The sequence below is a fragment of the Amblyraja radiata genome, chromosome 21, assembly GCF_010909765.2.
Source record: "Amblyraja radiata isolate CabotCenter1 chromosome 21, sAmbRad1.1.pri, whole genome shotgun sequence".
Lineage (NCBI taxonomy): Eukaryota > Metazoa > Chordata > Chondrichthyes > Rajiformes > Rajidae > Amblyraja > Amblyraja radiata.
The window spans coordinates 9,875,463-9,890,299 of NC_045976.1; the positions used below are offsets into that span (position 1 = coordinate 9,875,463).

General features: G+C 45.2%; 1 protein-coding gene across 4 annotated transcripts in view; it reads left to right on the forward strand.

The window, feature by feature from the left end:
* Positions 1-14,837, forward strand: part of recql (RecQ like helicase) — a 47,030-nt gene that overhangs the window by 16,420 nt on the left and 15,773 nt on the right. For 3 of the 4 annotated variants that reach the window (XM_033039481.1, XM_033039482.1, XM_033039484.1), the window contains 7 exons: positions 454-602; positions 3,722-3,839; positions 5,316-5,454; positions 6,728-6,819; positions 9,407-9,626; positions 12,333-12,453; positions 14,254-14,405. In XM_033039481.1, the coding sequence (XP_032895372.1) occupies positions 454-602; positions 3,722-3,839; positions 5,316-5,454; positions 6,728-6,819; positions 9,407-9,626; positions 12,333-12,453; positions 14,254-14,388 (974 nt within the window). In that variant the 3' untranslated portion in view covers positions 14,389-14,405. Of the gene's footprint in view, positions 1-453; positions 603-3,721; positions 3,840-5,315; positions 5,455-6,727; positions 6,820-9,406; positions 9,627-12,332; positions 12,454-14,253; positions 14,407-14,837 lie in introns of those variants that run through there. The other variant, XM_033039483.1, reaches the window with a different exon arrangement.

Here is a 14,837-nt window from a genome sequence, read left to right on the forward strand (position 1 = left end):
TCATCTCATACACTAGCACTTTCCCACACACTAGGGACAATTTACAATCTTTACCGAAGCAAATTAGCCGACAACCCTGCACGTCTTTGGGATGCGGGAGGAAACCGGAGCACCCAGAGGAAACCCCACACGGTCATAGGGAGAACGTACAAACTCCGTACAGACAGCACACGTAGTCAGGATCGAACCGGGGTCTTTGGTGCTGTAAATGCCGCTTTATTAAAAAGAATGACCACCAATAGTCTGTAGAAACTGCCAATCCGGCACAACCAAGTGTTACCAGAGTTTTATCTTATCTGCCTTTGGATAGATTGCCCAGGTTATAATATACTCCTTTATTTTTTGTAGCTCTTTGTGCCACTGCATTTAATATTGCTCCAAGCTACATTCTGACTTGTGTGTACTGCAGTTTGAATTGTTATTTTAATCTGATATCTGCTTCCCTCCCACAAGGAATCATCTACTGTTTTTCCCAGAAAGATACCGAGCAGGTTACCATGAGCCTCGAACAACTTGGCATTGGGGCTGGCTGTTACCATTCCAACATGGAGCCCTCTGTGAAGAGTAAAGTTCATAAGGACTGGAGTTTGAACAAAATACAGGTTTGGTGAAATGAAAAAGATTGCTAAAAATGTAGAAACAATGAACTGCAGACGCTGGTTAATCCTTTTCCTGTTAAACATTTTCCTGTTTCCCCCTCCCCCGCCATCCCTCCCTCCGGCTTTACATTTTACTTTTCTTCTCTCCTTATTCAACACCCTTATCAACTCTAGTCTTTGTCCTGCTAGTTGCCAATCCACCTGTATCCACCTATCACGTGTGTCGGAATGAAATGCAGATGCTGGTTTAAACCAAAGATAGACTCAAAAATCTGGAGTAACTCAGCTGGACAGGCAGCATCTCTGGAGAGAAGGAATGGGTGACGTTTCAGGTCAAGACCCTTCTTCAGACTGAAAGTCACGGGAAAGGGAAACGAGAGATATAGGTTTCAAGGTCAGTTTATTATCACATGTACTAATTAAGGTACAGTGTAATTTGAGTTACCATACAGCCATACTAAGTGAAAAGCAATAAGACACACAGCCGCATAAAATAAAAGTTAACATAAACATCCACCACATTCCTCACTGTGATGGAAGGTAATAAACTCCAATCTTCTCCCTCTATATTCTCCCGTGGTCGGGGCTGTCGAACCATCCGCAGTCGGGGCCATCAAAGCTCTCGTAGCCGGCGATCTGCAGCCTTTGCGTCGGGGTGATCGAAACTGCCTCGTCGGGATGGTTCACTCTCCGCGGCTTTGAGTTCCCAAAACTGTCTCTAAACAGAGACCACGGGCACCACGATGTTAGTCCGGTTAAAGTCCCCGAATGGACTGCAACCGTAGACGATGCAACACCTGTCCCTATACCTCCTCCCTCGACTCCCTCCAGAGACCCCAACAGTACTTTCAGGTTAGGCAGAGGTTCACTTGCACATCCTCCAACCTCATCTACTTTATCCGTTGTTCAAGATGTGGACATATATCTGCGAGACCAAGCGTAGACTGGACAGGCGTTTAGCTGAACACCTGATATCCCTGAACCTACCTGATATCCCGTTTGCGAAACGCGTCTCCTTCCCATTCTCACACTGACCTTTCTATCCTAGGCCCCCTCCATTGTCAGAGTGAGGCAAATCACAAATTGGAGGAACAGCATTTCATATTTCACTTGGGCATCTTACAGCCCCCTGGTATGAATATTGATTTCACTAACTTCAAGTAACCCCGGCATTCCCTCTCTCTCCATCCCTTCCGCACCCAAGTCACGCCAGCTTCTCGTTTTCACCCAACAGCTAACAAAGTCCTGTTTCCATTATCATCATTACTTTTTTGCATATCTTTAATTCATTGATCTTTATCTCTACATAATCGTCTATATCTCCTGTTTTCCTTTCCGTGGCTTTCAGTCTGAAGAAGGGTCTCGACCCGAAGCGTCACCCATTCCGTTTCTCCAGAATGCTGCCTGTCCCGCTGAGTTACACCAGCATTTTGTGTCTATCTTTCATCTATCACTTATCAGGCTTTGTCTCATCCCCACCTATCTTCCAGCTTTCTCCCACCACTATAATCAGTCTGAAGAAGGGTCTCGATCCAAAATGTCGCCTCATCTTTCCACAGATGCTGCCTGGGCCACTGAGTATTTCCGGCACTTTGTGTTGCACTACAGATATGAATATCTATAATATTAATATCAGTAATATTAATGTTTATTACTGAGGGAATACTAGCCAATGCCTTGAATTTGCGCGCCATTTGAGTGATGACATCTTTCATTGTGCAACAGAATTTTCTGCTATCTTATGAATTTATGAGTTTAAGGTCTACGATAATTACACTCAAGAGACTTATGTATATACAGGAAATGGAGTGATATGGATTATGTTGGGGCATATAGGAGTTGGTCATGGTATCATGTTCGGCATGGACGTGGGCTGAAAGGCCTGTTCTTGTGCTGTACTGTTCTATGTTCTACATCCTTACACCTATTGTTATAGGCAATTCGTCAGTATTTCCCAAACCTGTTATTGGTCACCGTTGAGCTGTTGGTTTAGATTTTGTAGCCCCTGTGCCTTTCTTGGGACATTACACCCACTAACCATCAGTGGAGGTAGAGTGGTACTTAGCTGGAGATTAACGCTGGGAGCTGTTCTGTTTAGAACGGAAGATGTGCTCAAATCCACATAGGATGCTCTCTGCAAGTTCCCATTGCAAATTGTTGCAGTGAGATGTGTCAGTGAAGTAAACCCTCGTTACTGCGGACATCTTTATAACAGATTTCGGATAGCGGACTTATCGACCTTCACTGCCACCCCCAGCCTTCACCGCCTCCCCCGCCGCCTCCGACAGCTTCTTCAGCCGCTTCCAGGCTGTGCCTGCCACCGCCACCACTGGCCCTTACCTGCACTCCGGCTGCCCGCGGGCTACGACCATTAACTCCACCGATCCTCGCCTCAACTCACCGGCATTCCGGGCTCCACTTGAAATATCACCGATCCATGTTCTCCACAGATGTTGCCTGACTCGCTGAGTTACTCCAGCACCTTGTTTTTTTATGTATTAACCAGCATCTGCAGCTCTTTGTTTCTACTGCTTATACAATTATGCTTTCTAACTCGGTAATCCCTTTCTCAGTTATAGCGGAAAATCGGCAATAATGGATAATCAATACCCACCCCCCCATGATCCGTTATAACAAGGGTTTACTGTACAGATGTTTCTGCGACGTCCTTCGAAGACAGGAAGCATCTATGATGTCGACACAAGGAATTGCAGATCGTTGAATCGTGAAAAAAATACAAAGTGCTGGAGTTACGCAGCGAGTCAGGCAGCATCTGTGGAGGGAATGGATAGGCAACTTTTTACTTTGGGACCATTCTTCAGCCTGACCTCCTGAGTTATTCCAGCACTTTCTGTTTTACATTTAGACAGGTACACGAATAGGAGAGGATTTTAGGGATATGGGGCAAATTGGTGGGACTAGTATAGATGGGACATCTTAGTCGGCATGGGCATGGTGGCCGAAGGGCCTGTTTTCAAACTGTATGACTCTATGACCATCTAACCTGCCACTTCATTGCGGCACAATGTCCACTGTGATACAGTTATTCCAGAGCCCATTTGTTAAAAAGTTGACGCACTTTCATCGGTCTGTTTTTGATTGTCAAATATCTTCTACCTCAGGTTGTGGTGGCGACGGTGGCATTTGGCATGGGCATCGATAAGGCCAACGTTCGATTTGTTTTTCATCAGTCCCTCAGCAAATCCATGGAGAACTACTACCAAGAGAGCGGGCGGGCAGGTGCGCTATCAGAAAGAAAGTGATTCAGGAATGTGGGACCATAGAGTCGAACGTACAGCGTGGAAACAGCCTCTCCTCACAACTTGTCCATGCTGTCCAAGATGACCCATCTAGCCCAGTACCTTTTGACTGCATTTGACCCAATAAGCACCAAATCTTTCCTATCCATGTACCTGCCCAAGTGTTGTTAAAATATTATTCTATCCGCTTCAACTACCTCCTTTAGCAACTCGTTCCAAATACCCACCACCCACTGTGTGGAAAAAGTTGCCCCTCAGGTTCCTATTAAATCTTTCCCCTCTTACCTGAAACCTACGTCCTCAGCTTCTTGATTCCCCTACCCTGGTAAAAGATTCTTGTGCATTTACCCAATCTATTCCCCTCATGATTTTATACTCTCTATAAGATCACTCCTCAGCCACGAGTTGGTGCACACACATGAAATGTCAGGTGCTTGCATCAAGAGTAGGTGTTTGGAATCTGTAACTATTAACTGCCATTGCTTAACCTGTTAGTGGCGTGAGCTGTGAAAGGGGCATTGAATATTGTATGATCATCAGCAAATGTGCTCACTGCTGTGCTAAAGATGGAAGGTAGTTCATTGATAAAGCAGCTGAAGTTGATTTAATTTGGAGATGCAGCATGGAAACGGGCCCTTCGACCCATCGAGTCCACGCTGCCATCGATCACCCATTCACACTAGTTCTATGTTATCCCACTGCGTCATCCACTCCCTACACACTAGGGGCAATTAACCTACAAACCCGCACATCTTTGGGATGTGGGAGGAAAGCGGAGCACACGGAGGAAACCCATGCAATCACAGGAAGAACGTGCAAGCTCCACAGAGACAGCACCCGTAGTCAGGATCCAACCAATATCTCTGTGCTGTAAAGCAGCAGTACGACCAGCGAGAACAGTAGACCCTCTTCCGAATCAGAATGCAGAGTTGCCACATTCCGGCGGCATCTAGCAACTTCCAAGTCTCTGAAAAGTCCGACCTTGGAACAATGAGATTCTTGTATTCTCATTTCAAGGCCCAATGTCCCAGCAGCACTGGATAGGTGAGGTAGGGGTGGGCCTGGCCCATCGCATTGCCGTCGGCTCCTTCCACCGCCACTCCGTGCAGCTGCCGCAGGCTGCGCTCGATCTGCTCGCTCACCCGCCTGCTGTAGGGCCTCCCACGGCCGCCTCCATCAACACCAGCGCCCGTGTCCATCGCAAACACTGTGCCTCCAGCAGCCACCCCACCGCTCCCGTGACCCTCTTCCCGAACCGATAAAGGAGGTCCAGGTCGCTTTACGAGGGCATGGGAGGTAGGTTCACGCACTGTTCACAGCTGCCAAATTTCCCCTTCACCTTCCACCGCCTCCAACCTTGGATCAGTCTCGTACACTATTAACGTAATGAGGTGCAGACATCCTTCAGTCAAAAGTGACTATTATTAATCAACCTCTCTTAAATGATGTTTTGCAGGTCGAGATGACCTTAAAGCTGACTGCATTCTGTACTACGGATTTATGGATATATTCAGGCAGAGCACAATGGTCGTTATGGAGAACGTAGGCCAACAAAAGCTTTACGAGATGGTGGCATACTGTCAGGATTCGAAAAGGTATTGTCGTTTGTTCTGTTCCTCCTCGTAACATCTTACAATGCTCTTTGGATGGCTGGTGATGCATTGCTGAGACTACCGTCAGCGGGGTTAATGGCATTGGAACCCAATGTCTTGACCTTTGATGAAACAATATAGATGGACTCAGACTGTTCTAATCTCACCAAACTGATCTGGGATAAGGAAAGAATATAAATTGGAGCGACTTTCTCTCAAAGACGTTTCGCTGTGTATACCTTTCCACTATGATGCACTCATAAGTAATAACAGGAGAATTAGACCATTCGGCCCATCAAGTCAACTTTGACAATCAATCATGGCTGATCTATCTTTCCCTCTCAATCCCAACCTCCTGCCTTCTCCCCATAGCCCCTGACACCCATACTAATCAATAATCTGTCAATCTGCGCCTTAAAAATACCCCATGACTTGGCCGTCTATGGCAATGAATTCCATAGATTCACCACCTCATTAAATAAATTCCTCCTTATCTCCTTTCTAAAGGTACTCCGTCTATGCAATAACACCATAGATGCACTGTGACACAGCCTTAACCCAACCTATGATATGGGGAGGTGGACAAAAATGCTGGAGAAACTCAGCGGGTGAGGCAGCATCTATGGAGCGAAGGAAATGGGCAACGTTTTGGGCCGAAACCCTTCTTCATGGGGAGACATGATGGTATATAAAATTATGAGAGGCATCAATAGGAGAGACAGAATTAACTTTATTTGCACGGTGGAAGTGACAAACACTAGAGGGCATCGCTTTAAGATCAGAAGTGCAAAGTTTAAAGGAGATGTGCGGGATGTATTTTTTACACTGAGGATGGTGGGTGCCTGGAACACGCAGCCTGAGTTGGTGGTGGAGGCAGATTTGATAGTGGCGTTTTAGAGGCTTTTGGATAGACCCATGTATATGCATGGAATGGAGGGGTATGCATCATGTTCAGGCAGAAAAGATTAGATTGACGGCATTATGTTCGGCACACTCATTATAGGCCAAAGAGCCCATGCTGAACCGTGTTTGCAAGAACCGCCCAGATGAATTTTCCAGGTGACTTAAAACAACTTCGCAATGGTCATTGTAATGTTTTACTCGAGGTAACAATGAGTTAATTGCATAACACTGAAAATAATGGTGCTATGCAACTGAATCTCTAGATAACAATGATGTACTACATTGACATGTTGAACAGTGTATCTGTGAACACTTTGTGTGATTAAGTGGATGAGGGTGATTGTTATTGTGCATCGATCTGCTATGTTTCCAGGTGCAGACGGGTGCAGATAGCACAGCACTTTGATGAAGTCTGGGATTCAACAAAGTGCAACAAGATGTGTGACAATTGCAACTGCGATGCAGGTAAGTCCTTCCCCGAGTCAATGAACAGTCAGTAAGCTGTGGACATTTCAACATTCAATACAGGAGGAACTAGGCATTGACGAGGAAGAGCATATGAGAATTAGTCAAGATAGAAATGTAAAAGCAGATTGTAAGTGTTTGTATCGATATGTAAAAAGTGTTAATGTGGGGCCATTGGAGACAGGCCACAGCAAATATATTGGGAAATAAGGGAATGACAGAAAACCTGGGGATAGTGGAGAAATATGTCTAGAGTGAATGAGGAGTTTTAAGACATTAGGATCGGTAAAATATTATTGGAGAACTTAATGGACTAAAAGACAATAAATCCCCAGGACGGTGATTTACATCCAAAGGTATTTAAGGAGATTTAGTTTAATTGGTTTAGTTTAGTGAAACAACTTGGAAACAAGACCCGAGTCCACGCCAACCATCGATCACCCTTTCACACTAGTTCTATGTTATCCCACTTTCTCATCCACTCTCTACACACTCGTGGGCAATTTACAGAGGCGAATTAACGCACAAACCCGCAAGTCTTTGAGATGTGGGAGGAAACCCATGTGGTCACAGGGAGAATGTGCAAACTCCACACATAGACAGCATCAGAGGACAGAATCAAACCCGGGTCTCTGCCCACTGCACCATTGCATCACCCTTAAATTTGGAATGAACACAATGAATGAATTTCCACGGTATTCTGGGGTAGAAAATCGCAAAGGTTCACCAGCCTCCAGGGGAGGCATTTTCTTTGCAGCTCAGTTTCCTAAAGAGAAAATTATTTAAATTTGCACAAGGTGATCAAAACTGCACACAGTACTCTATGTGCAGTTTTGCCAATGCAGTATAGTCACAATAAAAAGCCTGCAATGAAATTGTCTTATAATACAAACTGATAATTGTGTGCTCTCCTAATTGTTTGTGGTCCCCGCTGCTTGTACATACAATTACACTGTGGGCCCTTTGCACATCAACGTTACCCAGCCTCGCGCCATGTAACAAATACTTGCTCCAGATGGTATTGCCAGAGTGGGGTTGAATTTATAAAGCTGTTTTAACGCCCGAGTCCTGCAACTCAACCGATCATCTTCCAACTGAAGTGGACCTTTGAAAGACCTGTGGAAATAGACAGTGATGAGAAGGATGTTTTTCTGTTAAAGAACTGCTTGTATATCTTAGTTTCAGCCTGGAAACAGGCCCTTCGGCCCACCGAGTCCGCACCAACTAGCAATCCCCGCACATTAACACTATCCTACACAAACTAGGGACAATGTAAAATTTTCACACAGCCAATTAGCTTACAAACCTGTACATTTTTGGAGTGCGGGAGGAAACTGGCGATCCCAAAGGAAACCCATGCAGGTCATGGGGAGAACATACAAACTCCGTACAGACAGCACTCGTGGTCAGAATCAAACCCGGGTCTCTGACGCTGTAAGGCAGCAACTCTGCTGCGCCACCCTGATAAATACTGTATGAACAGTAAATATCAGAAGTTCCCAATGAACCGCGGCCACACCTCAACAACAGCCCTGGCTGATAAAACTGACTGAAGACTGGTAACCGGGTAGAAGGAGGATGGTTGGCGACAAAGGCGGATGCTGGACATAGGGGCTTTTTCAAGATGGCGGAGAGGGTTGTTGTCGCCATGACAACGGGCATTTAAGGCCAAGATAAGTGCACTCTTATGTAACTTTGTGGGCACTAAACCCTGTGTACTATCTCGGTGAAGTCTACTATTACACTACAATCAGTGTATTTTTGTACTTATTTATGATTGTGCTCATCTATAGTATGATTTTACTGGATTGTATGCAAAACAAAGAATTTCACTGTACATATGACAATAATGTGTCATCATCATATTTAAATGAACAATGCTCATTGAACATTGTAACCATGTAACCCTCCCCCTCTCTCTTTTTCCATGTACCCCCACCTTTCCCCTCCCCCTCTCCTGTACCCCACTTGGACTTGCACCTATTTCTCCCCTTCCACCTACATTCCTTCCTCTAACTTCACAATTCGCAACTCTTCAATCCTTTTATCTCACACCTGTCTTTTCATCTCTACCTTTTGTCCACCCATCTGCTTATCAAAAAAAAACCTTACCACATACATATATCTACATACATTCGTATATCTTCCATATACTAAATATATAGATTGGGATTATTTTCTATTGGACAATAAGCATTGTTTCCATTTGGAATCAAATTTAATTAAATAGTCAACAGCAAACATCATACAATATATTTATGAAACTGAGTACATAGATGAATGAATGAATGAATGTTTACTGGCGAAGTATGTACACATACAAGGAATTTGCCTTGGTGCTCCGCTCGTAAGTAACAACCCGACATACAGTAACAATTTAGAATGACACATAAAACATTAAACATTAATAATAAAACATTACAGTTTAAACATGTGAATGAAATAAAATACCAGAGCAAAATGAGGCTACAGCCATTTGGTTATTGAAGCTGAGTACATCTTTAAATAACCAATGATATAACCATTGACTACAATGAAGAACATTCATTTCTGCCGCTGATAACTTTTATTTTCTTTTGGCTTGTAGCTTTGGAGAAGATTGATATAACCAGTTATTGTTCCGATTTGATCAAAATACTGAAGCACGCTGAACAACTGGATGAAAAGCTCACTCCACTGAAGTTGATTGAAGCTTGGAATGGGAAAGGTCCGTCCAAGCTAAGGTTAACCTCGATAAAACCTCCCAATCTGTCCAGGAGTGAAATGGAGGATGTGATTGTGCATCTTCTTCTGCAAGAATACTTGAAGTGAGTAATACTTGAAGCAAGTAAGAATGTTATTGTTCTATCTGGGGCATATGACAATAAAACACTCTTGATTGAAAACATCGGGTGGTGCCAGCAGTCTGTCTGTCCCTTCCTTCTTTGTTTTTTCTAGCTTGTGTTAAATGTACGTTTAAGTGTTCTTTAGTTTGTTTTATGTGGGGGGTGGGGTTGGGGGGAAACTTGAAATCTCTTACTTTGACGGAGATGCGATTCCCCCCCCCGTATCGTATCTCCGTCCGCACTGTGGCCTAACATCGTGGAGCTGGGGGCCTTTGCTGGAGGCCGACTTCGGGAGCTCCAACCGCTGGAGCCTGCGGGACTTACCATCATGGAGCTGGCGATCCCTGTCGGGGATCGACTTCGGAGCTCCAACCACGGGAACCTGCGGACTTTAACATCGCGGCCCCTGGTTAGGGATCGACTTCGGGAGCTCCAAGCCGCAGGAGCTTCAATCACCGGCTATGGATGGTTCGATCACCCCGACTGCGGATGGTTCTTTATTGCCTTCCATCACAGTGAGGATTGTGGGGAATCCGCTGTGGTGGATGTTTATGTTAACTTTTATGTAGTTGTGTGTCTTGGTGCTTTTTTTTAGTATGGCTGTATGGTAATTCGAGTTTCGCTGTACCCTAATTGGTACATGTGACAATAAACTGGCCTTTGAATCCTTTGAGTACAGTGGTCCATCACTAAGGTCAGGGAAAGGTTATCAAGGTCATGGAAGACGTGCTAGAAATAGGGCAAGAATATGACCGGCAATGCTTGCAACCGGGAGCTTTATCATTGATGTTGAGAAGACAAAGGGAGGGTCTGAAAAGTTGACAACATCTTTGCAACAGTAAATGGTGAAACCCTCCTCCCATAATACAGCATCAGGTCACAAAATAGACCTACCTATGACCGCGTGGGTTTCCTCCGGGTGCTCCAATTTCCTCCCACATTCCAAAGACGTGCGGGTTTGTAGTTAAATGGCTTCTGAAATTGTCCCTAGTGTGTAGGGAGTGGATGAGAAAGTGGGATAACATGGATCTAGTGTAAATGGGTGATCAATGGTCTGTGTGGACACAATGGGCTGAAGGGCCTGTTTCCTTGCGGAATATCTAAACTTAAGTAAAAACAAAATGTTTGATGTTTAAGAAGGAACTGCAGATGCTGGAAAATCAAAGGTAGACAAATGTTTGATGTGTAGGTTTATTATTGTCATGTGTACCGAGTTACAGTGGAAAGCTTTGTTTGGCATGTTATCAGATCAGATAACACTGCACACAAATACAATCTAGTCAAACTCAAGTACAATAGGCAGAGCAAAGGGGAAGATACAGAGTACAGAACATAGTTCTCAGCATTGTAGCACATCAGTCCAGAGACACAGTCCAATGTCTGCAACGGGGTAGAGGTGAATAAAGATTCAAAGGTCAGTTTATTGTCACGTGTACCAATTAAGGTACAGTGGAACTCGAAATACCATACTAAAGAAAAGCAACAAGACACACAACGACATAAAAGTCAACATAAACTTCCACCACAGCGGATTCCCCACATTCCTCACTGTGATGGAAGGGAATAAAGTCTAATCTTCTCTTTATTCTCCCGCATCCGTGTCGGGGCAGTCGAAGCTCCTGCGGCTTGGAGCTCATGAAGTCGGTCTCTAACCAGGGACCGCGTGCTCCACGATGTACCCTAGCTTATGGAAGGAGCATTCAGAAGCCTGGTAACAGAGGGGAAGAAGCTGTTCCCCAGTCTTTCAAGCACTTTCAAGCTTCTGTACCTTCTGCTGGATGGTAGCAGGGAGAAGATGGAATGACTGGGGTGGGACAGGTCTTTGATTATGTTTAGTTTTTTCTCCGGTCAGCGTGAAGTGTAAATGGAGTGGATGGCGGGGAGTCCGCTCTGTGTGATGGACTGGGCTACATCTACAACTCTCTGCAATTTGATGGGGTCAAACCAAGCTGTGATGCAATCTGTCAGCATGCTTTCTATGAGGCATCTGTAGAAGTTTGTAAGAATCATTGGAAACATGCCCCATTTCCTCAGACTCCTGAAGAAGTAGAGGTGTTAGTGTGTCTTCTTGGCTGGCGTACCAATGTGCTTAGTCACTGGCACATGGTAGACACATGGAACTGCAGCTGCTGGAACCTTAAGCAAAGCACAAAGTGCTGGAAGAACTCAGTGGGTCAGGCGGCATCTGTGGAGGGAATGGATAGATCGTGACGCTGTTTCAGACTGATGGGGGGGGGGGAAGCTGAAAAAGATAGTGGGGGGGGCGATACAAAGCCTGGCAAAATTCTAGGTGGATGCCGAGTATGGGTGTGGAGAGGGAGAATGGGTGGTGTAAGTTACAACAGTTGACATTCAGAACTGCACACACTAGACCAGCTGGAACCTTGAGCAACACTAGACCACTGCACACACTAGACCAGCCATAGCCGAACTATTGTTTTATGTAGTTGTATCATAACATCCCCGTCATTACATTTTTAACATAGCGGGTGAGGCAGTATCTGGGGAGGGAATGGACAGACAACGTTTTGTGCCAAGATCCTTCTTCAGACTGTTGGAAATAGGGGTGGAGACAGCTGAAAAAGGGAGATGGATGGGGGTGGTTGGACAAAGCCTGGCAAATGATTTGCAAAGTAATCTGTATTTTGGTCCTTTTTGCCCCTTATATTTGTGGCTTTTGGTTTCCAGAGAACAGTTCAGCTTCACTGCATTTGCAACAATTTCATACATGAAGGTGGCACCAAGGGCAAATCTGCTGAGCAGTGAGAAGCACGTTGTTTCCATGCAAATGCGAGTGAGAACTAACAAGGTAATTATAGAAGAATCGCTGTCAAACTTAATGGGCCATCCCAGGATCATCTTTTTCTTCTTCAAGCGTTTGAGTCAGCAGAAGTCCGCAGCAGGGTGATGCCACCCAGTTCGACATCCGTAGGTGCCCGCCCTAAAAAGGGCGCATGCTCCGGGTTGGCGCCAAGCTGCAGCGCTGCTGCTGTCTCTTGTAGTTCGCCTGACTGAGGTCTGTTGACAGGGCTCACCACGGGGAGGTCGACAACATGGGCCCCATCCCAGAATCTAAAGAAAGTAAATGGCAGAACTAGACCAGCACAGTGGCACATTGGGTAGAGCTGCTGCCTCACAGCGCCAGAGACCCAGGTTTGATCCGGACCTCGGATGCTGTCTGTGTGTGGAGTTTGCACGTTCTCCCTATGACCGCGTGGGTTTCCTCCAGGTACTCCGGCTTCCTCCCACTTCCAAAAGATGTGCGGGTTTGTAAGTTAATTGGCCCTCTGTAAATTGTCCTCTTTACAGAGGGAGCGGGGTCTCTCTTCTTATCGAGTCCACACACAAGATTAGAAGTTGTTCAGCCAGAGCTGAACACACCTCTCGGCATCTGCATACAATGGTGTCTGTCTTGTCGCTTCTTGTGCGTGGTGGTGGAAAGATTGGTGGAAACAGGGCCGCGACGTGAATGCTCTTTCCTTGACCCCAGAGGGAGCGGGGTGCTTAGTTGGATAACTAGTGTGAACGAGTTCACTCGACCAGATGCTGCCTGTCCCGCTGAGTTACTCCAGCATTTAGTGTCTACCTTCGATTTAAACCAGCATCTGCAGTTATTTCCTACACATTGTGTGAACAGGTGATTGATGGTCGTGGTAGACTCGGTGGGCTGAAGGGCCAGTTTCCATGCTGTATCTCTAACCATCTAAACTAAACACCAGGTGCCTTCCTTATAATCTTCAAAGTTCTTCCACGTCAGGAAGCTTACATCTTGATTAAAAGATTATGGGCGAAAAATTATTTACTAATGTTAAAAATTCGCGAGGAAACTCCAGAGAATTATAGACCATTTGGTCTGGGGAAATTCTGAAATCCACAAATAAGAATAGATCTTTGTGATTTTTTTTTGTTTGACAGATCAGGGAGATATCCTTAATTTATAAAAAGCAGATATTTTGTGATGTTTATGACTGGAATGTTTTGAATAAGTGAGTTAAGTAGCGGAGAGTGTTTTTCTACTCAGAACCTAATAGCCCCATCCCACGGTACAAGTTCATTCCAAGAGTTCTCCCGAGTTTGCCCTGATTCAAACTCGGAGATTTACGGTAATGGCCACTCGTCGGTACTCGGGGCTCTCGTGGACATGTTGAAAAATCTTCACGAGTCTTCCCGTGCTTACCTGCCATTAGCGAGTCTTCCCGAGTACCTGCCGTTAGTTTTACGAGCCGCTAAGAGATGTCCCCAAGCTCCGACGTACCCGCTGTGTTAATTCTCCGTGCGTACCGCAAATTTTTAAAACTCGGGAGAGCTCTTGGAATGAACCCGTACCGTGGGATAGGGCTTTAACTTAGAATGTCGAACAGTCATGGCTATAACTGACTGAGATTGATTCTAGTCACAGAAATGTATATTTAGCTATCCTCCAATCATTGTATTGATCTGGATAAATTACCCGGCCTCTATCGGAAGAAGTTACTGCCGTTTCTGTGTCCTCCTCACCCTGCAGACACTCTAGTTTCTAAATAAATGGACTCCGTTTTCTCTGTCACTGTTTCTTGTTTCAAGACTTGGCTCTTTCTAAGAATAAGGCGGGTTTCCTTTCCATCTCTAGGTGAAACCGACAGCTATGGAAGCAGCAGACGTCACAGATGCTAAAGAGTGTGGGAACAAGCGTCCTGCCACAGAAACTGTCACGGGCAACAGGAGGAGTAAAGTGGCCAAGGTTTCCACAGTTATCCAAGATTGATTCACTCTTATTTGAAGGTGAGATTTACTTCATTGGACTTTTCTTCCAACTTCCCTCTCCAAGGGCGATACAGTGGCACAGAGGTAGAGTTGCTGCCTTACAGCACCAGAGACTCTGGTTCAATCCTGACCACAGGTGCTGCCTGCACAGAGTTTGTATCTTCTCCCTGTGACCTTGTGGGTTTTCTTCGGGTGCTCCGGTTTCCTCCAACACTCCAAAGACTTCCAGGTTTGTAGGTTAATTTGCTTCGGTAGATTCGCAAATTGTGTAGGTTAATGTTTGTGATAGCTATTTGGCGCGGATCGTTGGGCCGAAGGGCCTGTTTGCATGCTGTATCTCTAAAGTCTAAAGTATCTTGTTTATCAGATACTAGCTTATGCTGTAATAAACCTTTCACAAATTATATCTTCTCATGCACAAGTGTTCCGACCCAAAACATCATCTATTTC